Source organism: Lasioglossum baleicum, chromosome 8 (genome assembly GCF_051020765.1).
Source record: "Lasioglossum baleicum chromosome 8, iyLasBale1, whole genome shotgun sequence".
Classification (NCBI taxonomy): Eukaryota; Metazoa; Arthropoda; class Insecta; order Hymenoptera; family Halictidae; genus Lasioglossum; species Lasioglossum baleicum.
In genome coordinates, this window is record NC_134936.1 from 6,163,383 (window position 1) to 6,183,082 (window position 19,700).

The 19,700-nt window shown below is 32.5% G+C and overlaps 1 protein-coding gene across 2 annotated transcripts in view; it reads left to right on the top strand.

The window, feature by feature from the left end:
* The first annotated feature begins 293 nt into the window (after nucleotides 1-293).
* LOC143211319 (potassium voltage-gated channel protein Shaw) overlaps nucleotides 294-19,700 on the top strand; it is a 68,906-nt gene continuing 49,499 nt past the window's right edge. The window contains exons 1-2 of one of the 2 annotated variants that reach the window (XM_076428851.1): nucleotides 294-834; nucleotides 18,056-18,440. In XM_076428851.1, coding sequence (XP_076284966.1) covers nucleotides 18,144-18,440 — 297 coding nt within the window. In that variant the 5' untranslated portion in view covers nucleotides 294-834; nucleotides 18,056-18,143. The remainder of the gene's footprint in view (nucleotides 835-18,055; nucleotides 18,441-19,700) is intronic. The other variant, XM_076428850.1, reaches the window with a different exon arrangement.

Genomic DNA, 19,700 nt, shown 5'->3' on the forward strand with positions numbered 1-19,700 from the left:
TGTAAATAATAATAAAATTTTCCCCTATGCAATTCCCTATACAAAACAACAGTCCTTTGGTGATCGAGACAGAAGAAATATTATTTTCACCTTTTATGAAGAATGTTTTTTCGAATCGTGAGATTATAAAAATAAGAGAATGATTGACAATTTTGTTTGCCTCGCCAACGAGAATATATTTTCATTGAATTGTACAAATTTATTCAGGGACAAATACTTATTTTTACGTATTCTAATCTCATTGGGGAAAAAATACCGAAGTAGAACGTACACCCGCAGTAATAGGTACATTTACCCAATCAAAATAGGAAGACCCCTCCGGTTGAGTTGTCGATGAACGGAAAAGTGGTGTTTTTAGGCCACCTAAAAATAACCTCATCAGTGTTCGCGTAATCTTTAAATGAAAATGGACGACAAATGAGTCTCAGTGTGAAAGCAAATATTTCCTGGATGAAACGTTCCCCCGCTGTCTTTCCCTCGCTCGGCGTTAAAACGTTCGCGGCGTGCCACGCAAATAAACACGGCCGAATTTATAGAACTGGAAACCGCGTACGCGCATCAGGTTATTCTTCCTCGAGAATCCTGCGGTCTTCGAGTGATCGCGCACACTCATCGGCAGTGTTTTTACTAGCGAGTCCTCTATGAATGAACCTGCATACAAAATACAAACTATTCTCATCAAACCGTTGCTGACGCGAACTGCAGGAGACGATTAATGTGTTTCGAGTTTTGTGACTGTGCCTTCGATATCAGTGCTGTGCGTGCACGTGTGTGTTTGTGACAAGACGTGCTACTTTTTCTCAAAGTGCAACTTTTCTTCGTGTCAGTTTATGTGTAAGTACCTACTTAATCCATTAAATCCCAAGCAATGACAGGAAATGATTTTCATGAATTTTGACTGATTTTTTGGATCCTTACTTTCTGCACAAGATGTATCGAAATTAAATGGATAGTGTACCACCGTTTTAAAAAGAAAACTTGCGTTATTTTTGAACAAACCAGACACGCGAAGATTCTTAGAATGGTGTGCGTTAGTCTCTCTCATCCACTTGTTTCGTTCAGTAAAAATAGAATAACTTAGGTGGATATCGATATTTGTTACTATCAATTTATAACAACACGGTTTTAGACGATCTAGATTAATATTCTCGCATATTCATCCATTGTGTCCAACGTTGGATAAATGCAACATTCCAGTCGGAAGTTTTTTCACTTGAGTTTGCATTTTTGTGTTGTTTATGATGAAATTTTAAACGTATTTCTTTTTTCATCTAGATCTTAGGCTGTTTTGATAATTACAGAAATCGGAATAGTTATAACTAGACTGCGGATGTTTATGCAATTTTTAATTTGTGTACGCAAATTTTAAGAGAAACCGAAATTAAATAAAATCTTATTTCCAGTGGCAGTAGCCTTTTCATAACTGAAATAAATTAAAATCGTACTAGATTCTCTGTCATATTTCATATCCTAGCAGTTTTTTTGCATAAACATTCGCAGTCTAGTTATAACATTAGGACAAATAAATTTTTGTTAGTAAAATTCTGTTTATGTAACATTCTTCTATAATGGTATATCATTAGACTGAAGACTTGTATGCAAAATGAAAAGAATGAGATGAAAAAGGAAATACATTTAAAATTCCCTTTTACAACTTCATCATAAACAACACAAAAATGCAAACTGACGTGAAAAAAAATTCTAACTGAAATGTTGCGTGTATGCAACGTTGGATCATAATTAGACTGCGGATCTTTATGCAAAACGAAAAATGTTTGCATTGATTGCAAGACATAAGAGCCCTTATAAAAAAATTTTATTTATCTTAATTTTGTTATTAAGCTGAAAATAATATACCGATGTCCTTAAATCTTCTTAATATGTCCACTGCTTTAAATTGTAGGTACCCATTTTTGTCATAAATGCATAAAATCCGCAGTCGAATCATAATAAATGAATATACGATAATATTTAATATAGAGAATCTATAAACGTGTCATTAAAAATATATGAAGATAGTAAAAATATTGATATTGATCTAATTTATCCTATTTTTACTGAACGAAACAAGTGGATGACTAACACACACCATTCGAAGAATCCTAGCGTGTCTGGTTTCTTCAAAAATAACGCAAGTTTTCTTTTTAAAACGCTGAAACGCTTCATCCGTTTTCAGGTCCCACGCAACGCATTTTTGTTAATAATCCTGGCTCTTTTTAAACCTTAGCTTGCACGTTTCTGAACGTTCTGTACTATGTGATGTTGACCTTTCAACTGGTTCTTTTTCTATGGAAAATGAAAAATGTTAGTTACACCAAGTGAAACCTGCGTTGCAAAGTGTACATATGCAGCGCTCGAATTTTTTTCTTTATCAAACAAAGTTTTTACGGGTATGAAACTGTGATAAAACGGTGTCCTGGTATGGCGTGACCCGATTATCGTACACGATGATGGTAGACTAAAATTGATTTAGATGCATTTCTAAAACCGTCGCTCGTAACTTGGACATGGCAGCACTTACAATGACTCCCATTAACCCCTTTGCCTTACAACATCGTATCTGACTCGTGATGACTCCGCGACAAAAAAATAGCAGACTATCCAATTTTGTTAATTTTCGCAAACATAGTTGAATAACTACAGTTCTCGTATTATAACTTTACTTGCCGTAAACTTTACTTTACCGGACTCAAAATTTGTGCCTTTCTCCTATAAATTATGATATACTATTTGGTAAACTCCGGGACAAAAAGATAGCACATCATCTATTTTTCCTCATTTGGAACATTAAACTGAAGAAAATGAATATTTTAATATTTCAACATATTTTGACATGCCTGTACGTACGATGTACAGAATATCATCCACCATATTTACTTTAATAGAATTTTCGAAATGAAAACTTAAATATTGGGGCCCGCAAGCGGGACAAAATGATAGCACAAATAGCAGTTTTACATTTGTCAGTTGTGCAGAAGTTACTGAAGAGCAAACATTCATTGCAAAACGTAATTGATAAAGTGGGTACTAGCTTCTTTCGTGCTTATTTAATAAAACAACATACTAAATCATTAAGATTGGGTCGTGGAAAAGAACTAACTTAAGGAAAGGAAAAAACTTAAAGGAAGAACAAGATTGAATTACACAAATATCAAAAACTGTAAATAGATGCCGAAAAGTTATTATGAGCTTGTTAAAAAATCCTGAAAATTACGGGAAAAAGAAGAGTTCCGAGCGTCCACAAAGTTTAACTGCCCGTGAAAAACGTGCAACATTGAGAACAGCATCAAATTCGAGGATGATTGCGAGACAAATCGCCGAAAGTGTTGGCGTAAACACTAACGGAAAGAATGTACGTTGTGTTTTACAAAAATGCAAGCACTTAGCGCGAAGAGAATTGCAGAAGAAACCTTGGTTAAAGAAGGAGCATAAAGCGTTCCGCTTACAATTTGCCGAGAAGCATATAAATATGAGGATAAAGTGGCGAAGAATCATATTTACTGACGAAAAGAGATTTAATTTGGATGGTACAGACGGCGTAGGCTATTACTAGCATGATTTGAATGAAGAACAGCAATTTTTAAGACGTCGCCAAATGAGAGGCGGCTGTGTGATAATTTGGGCCGATATTGGATATTGGGGTAAAACAGAAATCCAATTTATAAAAGGACGAATGAATAGTGAACGGTATATTGAAACGATAAATGAACAACTAAATACTTGTGCTGTAAGAATTGCTGCAAATAAACACATTTTACAACGAGATAATGTCGCAGTCCACGCAGCGAAAGCGGTCAGGAAATACTTTTCTTCCAAAATTATTCGTGTTTTGGAGTGATCAGCCAGATTTCCAACCTCAATATTATTAAAAATTGTTAGAGACATCTTTCCAGAGCTGTGTACCAAAATGGCAGACAATTCCAAAATATTAACGATTTAAAATAGTGCATTTTGGACGAATGGAAGGATATTAGTCAAAACAGTATTAAAAAATTGTATAAATATTTACCAAACCGAATGATTAAAGTCGTTAGCTGTAAAGGTGGTCCTACAAAATATTGAGCATTGATTTTTATCGATTAATTCTGTTATATTACAAGTTTTCCGTTGAGTGTGCTATCATTTTGTACCTCTATATTTCGTTAATAATTCTACTTTATTCAATAAAAATTGATAAGTTAATGAAGCTTCGTTTCATTTCATTCATGTATGTTAAGAAAGACGCAATAAATATGTATATAAAAAAAATTGAATTTCTAATGCTTAATAAACAGAAATTACATTAATTTCAAAGTGTGCTAGCTTTTCGTCCTGGAGTGTAATCCAGTAGATTTGTACCCCCGACGGCTGCAGTGTTTCTGACAGGAAAGGGCGCCGCCATATTGGTTTATAGTGACGACCGCGAGCCGCTTCCCTTGCACCCCCCCCCCCCGACCTGATCACCAACCAACAATCAAAATCGGTCAACGTTGCAATGAGCTACGTTGAAAGATGGTAAAAAATTGCAGTTTCTAACTGCAATAAATCTAAGGATACTTACCTGTTTCATTGTCTGTCGTTTTTCCCACGTCGTTCAGCACGTATATTTTAAATTTTCAATATACATGAGCCCATATAAAAAAGTTGTGAAATACAACTTTTCGAATTTTTTATACAATTTCGACCAATTGCAATTTTAAACTAGAGGGTTATTGTTGCTCGCTCGCTTCGCGAGCTCGCGAGTAGGGTTGATTTTACGAAAGGGTTAGTGGTACGCATGGCTAGTAATACCTATAGCTATTAATGTTTTTTTTTTATTTGGTGTGTGACTCTCCACGAGCCACACAAAGAACTTCCCGATTCGTTAGTTGCAGTATATTATTATCATTATTAAGTGTACGTTTTAAGAAGATTATATGTTTTCAGGGAAATTCAATAGTTTTCTACTTATTAAAATGTTTGCTATATGGCGTCGCATTAAACCAACATCGTATGCTCGTTGCTCGCTTGGTTCCTTGTTATAGCATACTAATGTTGCAAAATAAATTGTCTTAATTAGTTTTTCGCAAACGATACAACTCCTCATTATCCGGGTTTGCAGTATTGATCTTGGTTTTCTTCGATACTGTTAATTTAAATTGTCCCAAAATATATAAACCGCGCTCAATTTTGAAACTCTGCTCAGTGTGCTACATACAACATTTGTAAAGTTCGCCTTTCTGATTTTTTAAAATCCAAACATACTTTCTCGTATGTTTGTCCCTGACTTTTATGAATCGTAAACGCTTCAGCAGGAACCACTGGAAATTGACTACGTGTGATTTGATATTTTTCCTCACTCGACATATTTACTTGATTCGATATTTTTATTATTGGTGTTAAATTTTGATGAATATTTGCATTTTTCATATAATCACGATAACGAGTTCTTACTTTCACTCCTACTCTGGCCAATTGAAAATCTAACCACAATATAGACGGAATTTTAGAGTATTTTCTTAGTAATAAATTTTAATATTCCGCATGTGTGCTCCATTAACCAATCCGTTTTCAACATCAATGTCATTAATCATTATCATATAGTTTCTATTAATTTTCAATTTAATCTCAGTTAATAATTCGTTTTGAACTGATTGTTTTTTTAAAGATTGTAATATAAATTTTTTTTGTACTTTCATCGATATTCTTTGAAAATGTATTCTCGGGAGTAGAGATGATTAACTCACTCTTGCATTGGTATAATTTTCGATTATTGTAAGCGGAAACATCATCATAAGGTACAAAAATAATTTTTTTTTTAATTTTTTGTGTAATTACGTTTGTTTCTTCGGTGGAAACTTTCCGTTCTCTCGTATAAATTGCATTGTTGAATGAACTTCTTTCGAAAAAAACTAAATAACTACTTGACCAAAATGGACCAAAATCTAATCAGCTCTAACAAGGGGAGCCCAGGGTAGTCGGAATCCGGATTTTCGTGAAACTTGCAGTATTTGAAGATGACATATCCAAGTTTAATTTAGCAAAGCAGTAGCGCGCGCTTCTCAAGATTTCCCGAGAAAATGGCATTTGAAAATTCGGTTTACGCGTTCATAAGGAGTTCGCGTTAAGCTATGAACATGAAGCGCAGTGGCCGAGGGCGCTGCGAGAAAGACTGGTAATCAGTAGGTCGCTGGTTCGAGTCTTGCTGCCGACATTTTTTTTTTTAATCTTTTTTCAGTTTTAATCCTAAAATTTATGAAATCTGCCATTAAACAATTATTTTTTAAATAGAAAATGCATGTTTTTTATTTGTGGGTATTGAAAAAAATCGAACATAAAAATAATACAGTGTTATATTTACTTTATTATTGCTCATTCTTTATTAATAAAAAAAATTACGTGTTAGTATGACACGACCCAGAATGATACTCATCGTAAAAGCATGGGAAACAATAATTTTTTCGGCATCTAGCACACACTATAAACGGAGCGTTTGTACAGGAGCACGCCGTTTTCAAGAGTTCTATTGGAAAGCACACTTCATTAACATTCATAAAAATTTCTCTGGTATCGCAGAGATTGAATAATTATTTTTATTTTTCAAATAGAATATTATTTTCTATTTATACCTCTCTCGGCAGTGTTGGGTTTTCCGGTTTTCCTTTACCTGGATAAACCGAGTCTGCCTGGATAAATCTTCTTTCGTGTTTGCACAAAGCAATTAAGCAAGGGGTACCAGCATGAGGATGGTAGTAACTGTTGAAGGGACGGGGTAGACTCTTACCTAGGTGAGGCGCGAGGTCAACCCAGGTAAATCCCAAAAACAGACGTCGCGCTTGGTTTTATTACAGCCAATTATTGTTTCCCATGCTTTTACGATGAGTATCATTCTGGGTCGTGTCATACTAACACGTAATTTTTTTTATTAATAAAGAATGAGCAATAATAAAGTAAATATAACACTGTATTATTTTTATGTTCGATTTTTTTCAATACCCACAAATAAAAAACATGCATTTTCTATTTAAAAAATAATTGTTTAATGGCAGATTTCATAAATTTTAGGATTAAAACTGAAAAAAGATTAAAAAAAAAAATGTCGGCAGCAAGACTCGAACCAGCGACCTACTGATTACCAGTCTTTCTCGCAGCGCCCTCGGCCACTGCGCTTCATGTTCATAGCTTAACGCGAACTCCTTATGAACGCGTAAACCGAATTTTCAAATGCCATTTTCTCGGGAAATCTTGAGAAGCGCGCGCTACTGCTTTGCTAAATTAAACTTGGATATGTCATCTTCAAATACTGCAAGTTTCACGAAAATCCGGATTCCGACTACCCTGGGCTCCCCTTGTAAGTTACAGCGGGACACATCGATTGCATCATTCATCATCCTGATGGCGTTGTTACTTTTTCTGAAAACGTTAACGAAAAATTTGATCACATAGAAACGGCCATACACACACACACACACACACACACACACACACACACACACACACACACACATACGAACATTTTGCTGGAAATAGTCTAAAATGACTGCAATGGCCATGAAACGTGAAGATCTGCTAAAAAATCGATTTTCGATTTTCGGGGTCATTACAATAACTTCCCTATAAAATCGGGAAGTTAAAAATTCTTTTTTACAATACATATGTAGTAAACATAAATTTATTTTCCCCAAAGCAAGTGAGTGTTTCTTTATGAACAATATTTCTTACCTTCAATCATTCAATATTTCTGTTTTTTCAAAATTACTATTTTTATGATAACATGTTTAATTTACAGACGCGATTCAAATAAATCTTGAAGAAGATCCAAACTAGGATCGAAACGTTGATTTTGTTCGACAATTAGCAAAGTTGCTTTATGATTCGTAATAAACGATCGAACCGTTGCGCGGAAAACATTAAAAAATTTATTATGTAGTAAACTAATTGCTCTAACTTCTCAAAACAGTTCAAATCGCATAGTCCAATATTGAAAAAGTTGTTTTAGTCGATGGACATTTTTAAATCCTTTTAATATTCCTACTTTTAAAATTCCACCCACTCAATTTTGTCTTAAATACATAAAGTCGACAGTCTAGTAATGGCTCATTGCCAGTCAAATTGAACCCACTGATAAAAGACGGTCTTTACATATTCAATAGTTTCATACTGTGATACTGATGCACACTAGCCTTGAGTTTCATTTGGACACATCTCAATATAGGCTCCCATTGTTTTCTCGTTTATAGTCTCATTAAAGACGCAATTTCCTGAAGACTGTTCAAATCTTCTATTAATAAACGATGAAACAGAGCAGAGGTTCCATTCGACGAGCTGTAAAAGAACGAAAGTTTGATGAAAACTAAAAAGATCTTTCTTTTTTCTACTAAAGAAAGACACAGTGCGGAATATTACATAATGACTTCTTATGGAAATTTTAACATAGAACAAAATATTCACATTATTATGGACTGCTTTTTGTCAAAATCATTATCTATAAATCAAAGAAAATGGAAGAATTAATCATGCACAATTGAGAATCATAGAATTTACTCACATGAACTACATTCTCAGTAAAAATTCTATTTTAATAGATTTCCTTACAGTTATTAATAGACTGCGGATTTTATCCATTTATCACAATAATGGGTCAGCACAATTTAAAGCAGTGGACATATTAGAAAGATTTAAAGTCATCAGTGTATTGGTTTCAGCTTAATCGGATAATTAAAAGAAGAAAGAAATTTTTAAGTCGCTGCTCCGTCTTGCAATCAATGCAAACATTTTTTATTTTGCATAAAGATCCGCAGTCTAGTTATTAACTACATAATGTTAAAGTTTCCTTTTCATTGCTGACTAAGCAGAACAATTATTCCTGACAATGTTTATATCCGGTATGTTAGTCGTATCAGTATTCATATTACATATTAGGATTTGTCTACCTTGTATTTTTCCGCAAAAATAATAAAATAGTATTCAAACAAAAAGACCTGACAATATTTTATAGAGGAATGATACCATTTTCCTCGCAGTTATTAATTATGTTTATGTTTCCTTTTTATTACTGACTAAGTATTTATCTATGGGCCAATAATGGCCTAAGATGTTATTGATAAAAAAAAAGATAGACGAATTATTCCTGACAATTTTTATTTCTAGTATGTTAACGTATTATACTTTGATAATTATAATTTAAATATTTCAGATATCAATATTTAATTATTAGCGTATTTTTCTTCTCTCATTACAATTGAAGTAGAGTATCATTCCTCTACAAAATATTGTTAGGCTTTGTTTACCGAGTATTTTTCCACTAGAAATGATGAAATATTAGGCAAACAAAAACCTAATCATATCGCATAGAGGAATTTCCTTGCAGTTGTTAACTATGTTAAAGTTTCTTTTTTATTATCGACTAAACAGAAAAATTATTCCCGACAATCTTTATTTCTGGTATGTTGATATATTGCACTTTGATCATTTAAATATTTCAGATATTAATATTTAATTATCATCGTATTTTTCTTCTTTAATTACAATTGAAATAGAGTATCATTCTTCTATAAAATATTGTTAGGCTTAGGCTTTGTTTACCGAGTATTTTTCCACTAGAAATGATGAAATATTAGGCAAACAAAAACCTAATCATATCTCATAGAGGAATTTCCTTGCAGTTGTTAACTATGTTAAAGTTTCTTTTTTATTATCGACTAAGCAGAACAATTATTCCCGACAATCTTTATTTCTGGTATGTTGACATATTGCACTTTGATCATTTAAATATTTCAGATATTAATATTTAATTATCAACGTATTTTTCTTCTTTAATCGAAATAGTATCATTCCTCTCTAAAATATGTCCTATGAAACTGAGAAACTATTAGAACAAAAATTATTATGTTATGAATAGGTACCGCTTCGAGAAACTCAAATTTTAGAAACCTATTTGCGCGAACCAGCTGCATCCCGTTACTGGTCGCAACTTGATATGCAGTTTGCTCATAGAAACAACAACCATTAGCATCCGCATCCACCTGCACCTGTCAAAATTGAAGCTCACTTTTTAGATTGTGCAATGAGTTTGCTAGTTTGCTCGCGTCGACGATACTACGTCATTCGAGAAGTGTTATTTGGAGTCTTTCTCACGAGAGCACCGATAAATAAACATGTCGAGTTAAGGATGGTGCTTCGTCATCAATATCAGCCATATCTTTTTGAAATCTGTTAGAGTGGATTATATTTAGGCATGAGCAAACGGAGCATTTATTTTCGTTACTTTCTGCTTTGATATTTTCTGGAAAAAGAGAACATCACAGAAGTACGAAAATGATTTCTGTGTATGTGATGATGATGTTGTTAATAAATGTATTATTCGATGGAAGTATACTAGATCCGATAGCAAAGTCTTTAACGTGATTTAAATAGCAATGTTAATAATAATAGACTGCGGATCTTTGTGCATTTATAGCAAAATTGAGTAGATGAAATTCAGAATTGTTGGAAAATTAAAAAAATTGAAGATGTTGCAGATGTAAAATCATTAATGGAAGACATAACATTCAATTTAGTTTCTATTCCTTGTAATCGAAGCAGACCATTTTTATTCTGCATAAAGATCTGCAGTTTAGTTATTAACAAACGTACCATTCAATACAGATATATAAAAATTTGTATTTTGAAAAGATTGATAAAGAGAGTTTAACAAATGTTAATAACAAATGCACTACTCGATGTGGTGATAATGTTATTAACAAAGGTACCATTCAAATTTATTTTGAGATTCAAAATTGTTGGAAATATAAAATCATTAAAGGAAAAAATAACATTCAATTTAGTTTCTATTCCTTGCAATCGAAGCAGACAATTTTTATTTTGCATAAAGATCTGCAGTTTAGTTATTTTGTTTGTACGTTAACGTACCCTTAAATACAGATATATAAAAATTTGTATTTTTAAAGGATTGGTAAAGAGTGTTTAAATTGGTTTAAATAGCAATGTTAATAACAAATGCACTACTCGATGTGGTAATAATGTTATTAATAAAGGTACCATTCAAATTCATTTTGAAATTAAAAATGTTAAAGATCTAAAATCAATAAAGGGAGAAATAACATTCAATTTAGTTTCTATTCCTTCCAATCGAAGCAGACAATTTTTATTTTGACAATTAACAAACGTACCATTCGAAACAGATCTAAAAAATTTGTGTTTTAAAGATTGGTAAAAAGAGTTTAACGTGATTTAAATAGCAATGTTAATGACAAATGCACTACTGGATGTGGTGATAATGTTATTAATAAACGTACCATTCAATACAGATATAAAAAATACAATGGTAAGGACTACAAAGTGATTTAAATAGTAATGTTAATAACAAATGCACCACTTAATGTAGTGATAATGTTATGAGCAAACTTATCATTAAGTAAAAATTTTCATATAACGTATATGTATAAAACATGGTGGTGACCCAATGTCAGTTGGTGTTTATGAAATAATAAATTTAACACGTTTACTGCCGAATATCAACCCTAAAATTTAATAAAAAGTTGTTTAATATATTACATTAATACAAATGTTAGGATTTACGAGGAGCGAGAATATTATCAAAATCGTAGTTACAATAAACTTTGACTTTTCTATTCTTGTTATTATTGAATAAATTATTTTGATTTTGTACATTTTTTTATGAGCATTCGAGCGGCATTCAGTGTCTCAGTGAAATCAAAAATAGAAAGTTAAGATTTATTATTATTTATTTATTGCTTCAAGCCAAATAAGGTTTATATTACAGAGATATTGTAAATAAATATCATGAGCAGATAAAGCAAAACAGAAAAAGTAACTTTGCATTTTATTGTCTGATTTTCAATCTCTTTCTTCACTTTTCATTAGGCTGCAAAGCAATACAATTCTAACTGGACTGTGGTTCTTTATGTAAAATAAAAATTGTCCGTGTGGATTTTTAGAAACCGAAATTAAAAGGAAATATACTTCAGTTTTTAATTATCTCAAAAAGTGTTGAAAGTAATTAACAATTTATAATATCCAGACCTTGACAAATTTTACTTGAAATCAAAATAAGAAATGACTATTTGAAACAATTTCTTTCGCGCCGTTATTTTCAATACTATTATTTGAAAATAGAAATAATACTGATTTATTTGAAATAAAAGCAATTTCAAACATTATATTATTTCGATTTTTCTTTATTTCAAGTTTGTCAAAAGAAATAATTCTCAAAATAATATGCACCAAAGGGTGTCAGTATAAACTGGGGACTCTCAAACCTGATAAAATAATAAAAACCCCGATTAGTTAATATAATTTTTTCAAGAACAATTTCACAATTATCTGAAAGAATTATATCCAGTAGTGTTGTTTCAAAAGTAATCACAGGCATGGAAGTATTTCTAAAATACTTATTCGCAGAAAATCGTTCATCGACGTGCAAGAAATAAAAAAGCGACTATTGAATTTCTTAGTGAAAAAGCGAATTCTTCAAACAGTAAAAAAGTAATACTAAAGTTGCCAAAAAGATGGCAGGAAGTCATACAACAAGATAATATAAACATTATTGTTTAAGAAAATTTTATACAAAATTAATTGCACTTCAGTTATGTACAAAAAAAGAATGCGAATCAATTTATTATTGCAGAGTAACAATTTGCAATTGTTTAAAGTCAAATGTTCGCACGGCACAAATATTTCTCCGATTCATTGTATACCGGATTCCGCAAAAGCGATTACAACGGCACATTTACCAGACCCAATTCACATAAATGTGATGTATTGTAAATAAACGTGTTGGGAAGACTTGCAACTGTACAATGTTACATATATTTATAAACAAGACTGAACAAAAGCAGCGGTCTATATTGAGACCCGTTTGCCAGCAATTCATAGTCACACACACGGACAGTGACTCATAGTAACATTCGGACACATTTAACTTTAACCCCTCGACGTGTTTTAACGAATCAGACTCGTCATGAAGATTTTAACAAAGTCTAACAAATATAAATATTACACGTTTCTTTTTAAATGAAATAAAATTTGATTCGTTTGTAAATAATATTTAAGCATTAAACTAAATGTAGCCATACAAAACATATAAATTCTCTGTTCTCTTCAGCAGCGACATTGTTGGGAATAAAGACAAAACGTCAGTGATTAAAACAATCGCTGTAACTGCAGAGAAAATGAAACGGGTACACAATGTATCGGATATACAGGGTGAATCAGGAATCGTGATCAGTAGAGATTACTCTGTTATTAGCTGTCCAATCGAAAATGTTTTTATCACGTATACATGGTTTCGAAAGAACCTTCACGTGATTATAACAAATTTTTGTGAAAAAATGAAGAAAGCAATTTTTCGCGATCTTCTTTGCAATTTTTTAAATGTTTATGATACGCTTCCGAATTCGCCTCTAACAAATAGGCGTGAAAAAATTAAAGGTTTATTTGCAAAAATAATATAATAAACAGTCATTATCGTTTATTGGTACTAAAATTATTGAAACTTAAATTATGACGTAACTATTGTCATAAATAAGATTAAAAAAGTAGCAATAACTTAAATTGAATTTTTACCAAATACAATACTTACATTTTAATTAAAAAATAAAGATTACACATTGGTTTGGAAATACTTGAAATAATTAAATTATTAAAGAATACTATGTTTTGAAGAATACTTTTTCTTTTAATATAATAATATAGAATGTGTTTGAAAAAATTCGCAAACCAATTCGATTTAATTTATTCGTAAATCCGGTTACATATAATACATAATTTATTCGAAATATATCAACATTTTTCATTAATTATTGCATGCGAAATTATCTCGAATCCAATTGCACCAGATATCCTGTGAATTTCCCTTACCTCTGTGCACCTCTCGAACACGAGCGACTGCATTTCGAAGCGCATATACTCAGCCAACATTCAAACTCAATTTTCTAGGATACGAAGCGGGTACATAAAAGTTTCATTCTACAGATTTTATTTAAATTTTCCTGTAAAATCAACAGCCTTCCTTGATTAGTGTTGGTCCTTGGGCATTCTATACAAAACCGCGAAGCGTGACATGGCAGAGTATTATATTCGCGCAAGCAATGTTTAACCCGAATTATTTTCCAATTTTGTTGCCAACAACTTCCTACTAGTCGATGTGGCTTATTTGAAATTTACTTCAAAGGACAGTTCCTTGATTGCTACTTACAGTGGATAACAAAAGTAAGTTAACACTCATACTTTCAATAATGAAATCACGATAACAGTAATATTTATTCACTTATAAAAATAAACAAGTTGATTACATATTTAATGGTAATGTTGTGAACAAAATTTATCACGATTACCACAGTGATCTGAAGATTTATCAAGATATTGATATTTCTATACTTAATATACAAAATTTGGTGTGCCAAAAGTAAAGTTAAAGTGTCGTTTAATAACACTGTCCAACACCAAATTTGTTTCACTATTACATTTTGATGGCGGTACTTATAGAGTTTTATGCGCTGATTCCGAATCTGCCCTTAATTTTTCTCCTAGACGAACACAGTTCTTGAGAAACAAGACTTCGAGAAAAAAAATATTTTTCAACTTTAAACAAATATTGTGATGGTATTATAAAAGATATTGAATTGTTCTTTACAGCAAAAGATTCTGTAGACTTTCCCAAATACAGTGATATCTAATACTAATACATTATGAATGTTTAAATATGTTTCAACAATCATTAAAGACGGAGAGACACCACTTTTGCAGCAACTTTTCAGGATATTTTTCAATTTATCTCAAAAAATAAGGATTCAGCGGAAAATCGAACTATGCCACGCGATAGAGCAGACTTTTATCTTGAGAAATCACACTTTGAAGTTTGCTACGTCGACGTTTTTTTCCCGATCCAAAAAGCGAAATATCTTCACCCGGCATGAGTTTGCCAATTTATGTTGAGATCGCACTAGTGGTGAGCGCCACTGGCGGCCACTTATTGTTAATGTTGTAATGGCGATGATATTTTGCTTTCTGGTTCGGGAAGAAACGTCGACGTAGCAAACTTCAAAGGGTGATTTCTCAAGATAAAAGTCTGCTCTATCGCGTGGTATAATTCGATTTTCCGCTGGACTCTTATTTATTGAGATAAATTTAAAAATATCCTCAAAAATTGGTGCAAAAGTGGTATCTCTCTCCGTCTTTAATGATCGTTTAAACATGTTTAAACATTCATAATATATTAGTATTAGATATCACTGTATTCGGGAAAGTCTACAGAATCTTTTGCTGTAAAGAACAAATCTTTTATAATACCATCACAATATTTATTTAAAGTTGAAAAATATATTTTTTTTTTCGAAGTCTTCTTTCTCAAGAACTGTTCGTCTAGGAGAAAAATTAAGGGCAGATTCGGAATCAGCGCATGAAACTCTACATATAAGTACCACCATCACAATGTAATTGTGAAACAAATTTGGTGTTGGACAGTGTTATTAAACGATACTTTAACTTACTTTTGGCACACCAAATTTTGTATATTTAGTATAGAAAGATCAATATCTTGATAAATCTTCAGATCACTGTGATTATCGTGATAAATTTTGTTTTCGACATTACCATTAAATATGTAATCAACTTGTTTATTTTTATAAGTGAATAAATATTACTGTTATCGTGATTTCATTATTGAAAGCACGAGTGTTAACTTACTTTTGTTATCCACTGTATTTTAAACAATCTTGTTTACTAATTATATTATATGTATAGCTCTCAAACTTTCTTGTAATTTATATTTGTGGAACTTATATTAGTCTTTAACAAAAAAATAAATAAAGGAAGTACTTTTTCTATCGTAATGTCGAGTCACCACTAAAAATTGCTGTACCATTATTCAAAATATTGTTTATATTACACATTATTAGATATGTTGGTATCTAATCAATTACTAAACATTTAAGTATTGTAAGAGGTATTATACTATAAATAATTTCACAGTAATGTTAATGGAGCCATTAAACGGCTGAATCTGTCAAATACTGTATAACGTCTGAAGCTTTCAAAATTAATCATTTATAAGAAGTACGGATTTATATAAATAAGTGATAAAACGGTAGTTTATGTAAATTGATTTCAAGTAAATTGTATAATGCACATAATTTATATAAAGTATTTTATATTCATTTGAATACTGAAACGTTGTTGTCAATAAAAGTATAATCAAATCTTCACACATCTCTTTGAAATTTTTTAAATAATGTAATAAATCGAGGATATAGAGGAACAAATACATTATATTTTATTTATATGGAAGTAAATTATTATTATTATTCTAATGGAAATAAATGTTTGTCCTCTTTTCGATAACAAATTGAAAGTTAGAAAGTTTGCATTTTCTTCTGGAGCGAGTTCATAAAAAATATGTTGATAAAAATATAGAATAAAATGTATAAAAGATTTCTAAGATCAATTATTTCGGCTTTGGACTACAAAAAATTGTTAGCATGACACCTTGTACCATTTTAAAAATAAAAGTATTTGCACTTCTATCTAATAATAACATTTCTATGAACCAGATAAGAATTTTGGAAGAAATTCTAGACATTCAGTATAATATGATCATTCAGAAATTTCTCATTTCTCTCAAAAAGCGATATATTCCAAAATAAATGGTTCTTTTAATACATTACGTTAAATGAGAAATAACTCCCAGTTTTATTTTCCAAATTTATCTCGGTCAAAGATAGCCTATATTTCACATTCATTTGTCATTACCAAACTGCACATTCATTTATGAAACCATCTCTGTGTGAAGCATAAAACACAGTAAAACCATCAGAAGAATTAAAAAATTAATAGAACATTGGACTCCAATTTCTCGCAATGCTTTCATAAAGCTTTTACGTAACATAAACATCCACAATCTAATAATTACTAGATCTACCGGGTGTCCCAAAAATGTTGAATTTCTTTGACAGAGGTGATTCCTGATGTTATTTGAAGTAACTTTTTCCTTTGCAAAATTATTCCCCGTGGCTTTGTTAAGGAGATATCAACGAAAAACACGGACCAATCACAGCGTGGCTATAGCGGCACCGTCAGCTATAGCCGCGCTCTGATTGGTCCGTGTTTTTCGTTGATAACTTCTGAACGAAGCCGCGGAGAACATTGTCGTAAAGGAAAAAATTATTTCAAATAACCTTGGGAATCACCTTGTGTAAACTTTTCCTTGCGTAACCAAAAATTTTTTCCTTTCTCATATAAATCTTTGCCTTTTTTCTATGTTATCCAGAAGATTTGGACGAGAAGATGCGAGAAATCCAAATTTTGAGCCAGGAGGATCAATGATTCAAAAGTTATAAGTGGACTGCGGATTTTTATGCATTTATGAAGAAATTAACTGGGTGAATCATAGAACAGTGAAAAATATGAAAAATCTAAGAGTATTGTTACGTTGTTTTTTACGTAAAGTGATTGTTAAGGTATGAAATGAATTTTCATTTAACTACTGCTTCCCACTATCGAGGCGGAATATTTTTATTGCGCATAAAGATCCGCAGTCTAGTTATAAGTAGACTCCGGATGTTTACGCAAAATAAAAAGTTTGTGCATCACACTTGCAAGACGCACAGGAACTAAATATTATATTCTTCATTAATAATTTTAATGTGGTGAAAATAACATATTAATATTCTTAAAGTCTTTTATTATCATATTTTCACTGCTTTAAATTGCACGTGCTTATTTTTGTTATAAATGCATAAAATCCGGAGTCTAGTTATAACTGTTTAAAGTTGAGCGATTTCCAGTGTTTTTGACAGGTTACCATCGCCATGTTGCGTGTAGTCGCGCGCTGCTAACCTGTCAAAAACACTGGAAATCGCTCAACTTTAAACACCTATAACTTTTGAACCATTGCTCCTCCAGGATCGAAACTTGGATTTCTCGCATCTTCTCGTCCAAATCTATTGGATAACGTAGGAAAAAGGCAAAAATTTCTGGTTATGTAAGGAAAAGAGCAGCCATCACCTTGTCTACATTTGAAATTATGTCCGACTCGATCGAATGAAAATAAAATATTTATACCAGTTCCTTTTTGCAGGAATTGCTGTTCCGAAGCCTCGCATTAGTGCTGCTGGCGAGCTTTTCCCTCTTCCTTCGATTATGCGAACCAAGAGATCTCTAGGAGGATGAGGAAACTGGATGACGGCAGGTGGAATGACAGAGTGATACTGAATGTCGGCGGCATACGACATGAAACGTATAAATCAACGCTCAAGAAAATACCAGCGACAAGACTTTCTCGTTTGACAGAAGCTTTGGCCAATTACGATCCAGTTTTAAACGAGTACTTTTACGACCGCCATCCAGGCGTTTTTGCGCAAGTATTGAATTACTATCGCACGGGAAAACTCCATTATCCGACAGATGTCTGCGGGCCGCTGTTCGAGGAGGAACTCGATTTTTGGGGTTTGGATTCGAACCAGGTCTGCTGTTTTCTTTATTGCTTGCACAGATGGTTTTAACAGAGAGACAAAATAGTACTCGTACACTCAGCTCCTAGAAATAACCTTAACTAACAAGGAATTTTCAGATGGAAGATTATACTTAAATGTGCACAACACTAAGAAACATAAGATGCTGTAGCCAAATTCATATTGATTTATATCCACATCTAAACATGCATTGATTAATTTGAATAGTTAACAATAAAAATAACAAGTCTACCATTACTTATATTTTGCGCGATTATTATAACATGAATTCGAATAAATATATTTATTTAGCTATTTTTTTACTATAAAAATATCTTTGATAAAAAATCCGAAACTAACCCTTTGCACCGTTATCTATTTTGTGATTATAGTGATTAATATACTGACTTAAGACATTCTATGCAATTATTTAAAAATAATCTTAGAAAATTGAAAAATGAATTGCACAAGTGATAGGACAAAGATTTGTTCTTGGTTATTTCAAGAATTGTTTCTACTTCAGACACGAATTGTCTTGTATCGATCCAGTTGTGTTCAATATCATCTCTGGCAGGAACCGTCCTAGATAAACGAACAGAGCTACCCTAGATAAATCTACATAACTGTTTAGGTTAGTTTAGGGCCCAAACGTGCGCACGACCAACTGGTCGTTAACAAAATACGAATGTTCACTTGAAGGGTACTGACAAGTACCACCCGTCAGTGCAGAGCTATATAAGCCCTTACATTTCTACTCTCGTGGGCTAGTACTGTCGTAATCACGAATAGTGTCGCGTCGTGCTGCATCTCGGAAGTCAACTACCAGTGAGATCGGACGTTCGTTCCTTTTGAATTAAAGTTTAACCGTACAGATTCCGCGAGTTCGGTGTAAAATCTGTTAGGCAGTGATAAGGTTGCTCCGAGTCCCCCGCATTGCCAGTGCGTCAACACCGTGCAATTTAGTTTTAGTCCAGTCGGCAGGTCGAAAAAAAGGCGTCTACCTGGAAAATATTCCGAACTTAATGAAATTTTGACACGTCATTAAGGGGTACTCTGGGGTGTCGAATCTCAGTTTTCGACCTCGAGGACCCTGTGCTAACTTGGAGAGGGGGAAAAAACCACGATTTTTATTACCTTGTTTTGGTTTTTCGCCTATTACTCAAAAACTGTGGGTCCTATGAACTTTTGTCTTCCATTTTGGGAAAGAGCATTAAATTTCCTTCAAATTTCACTGGTCAATCATTTTTTTCGACCAAATAGGCACCGAGAAAC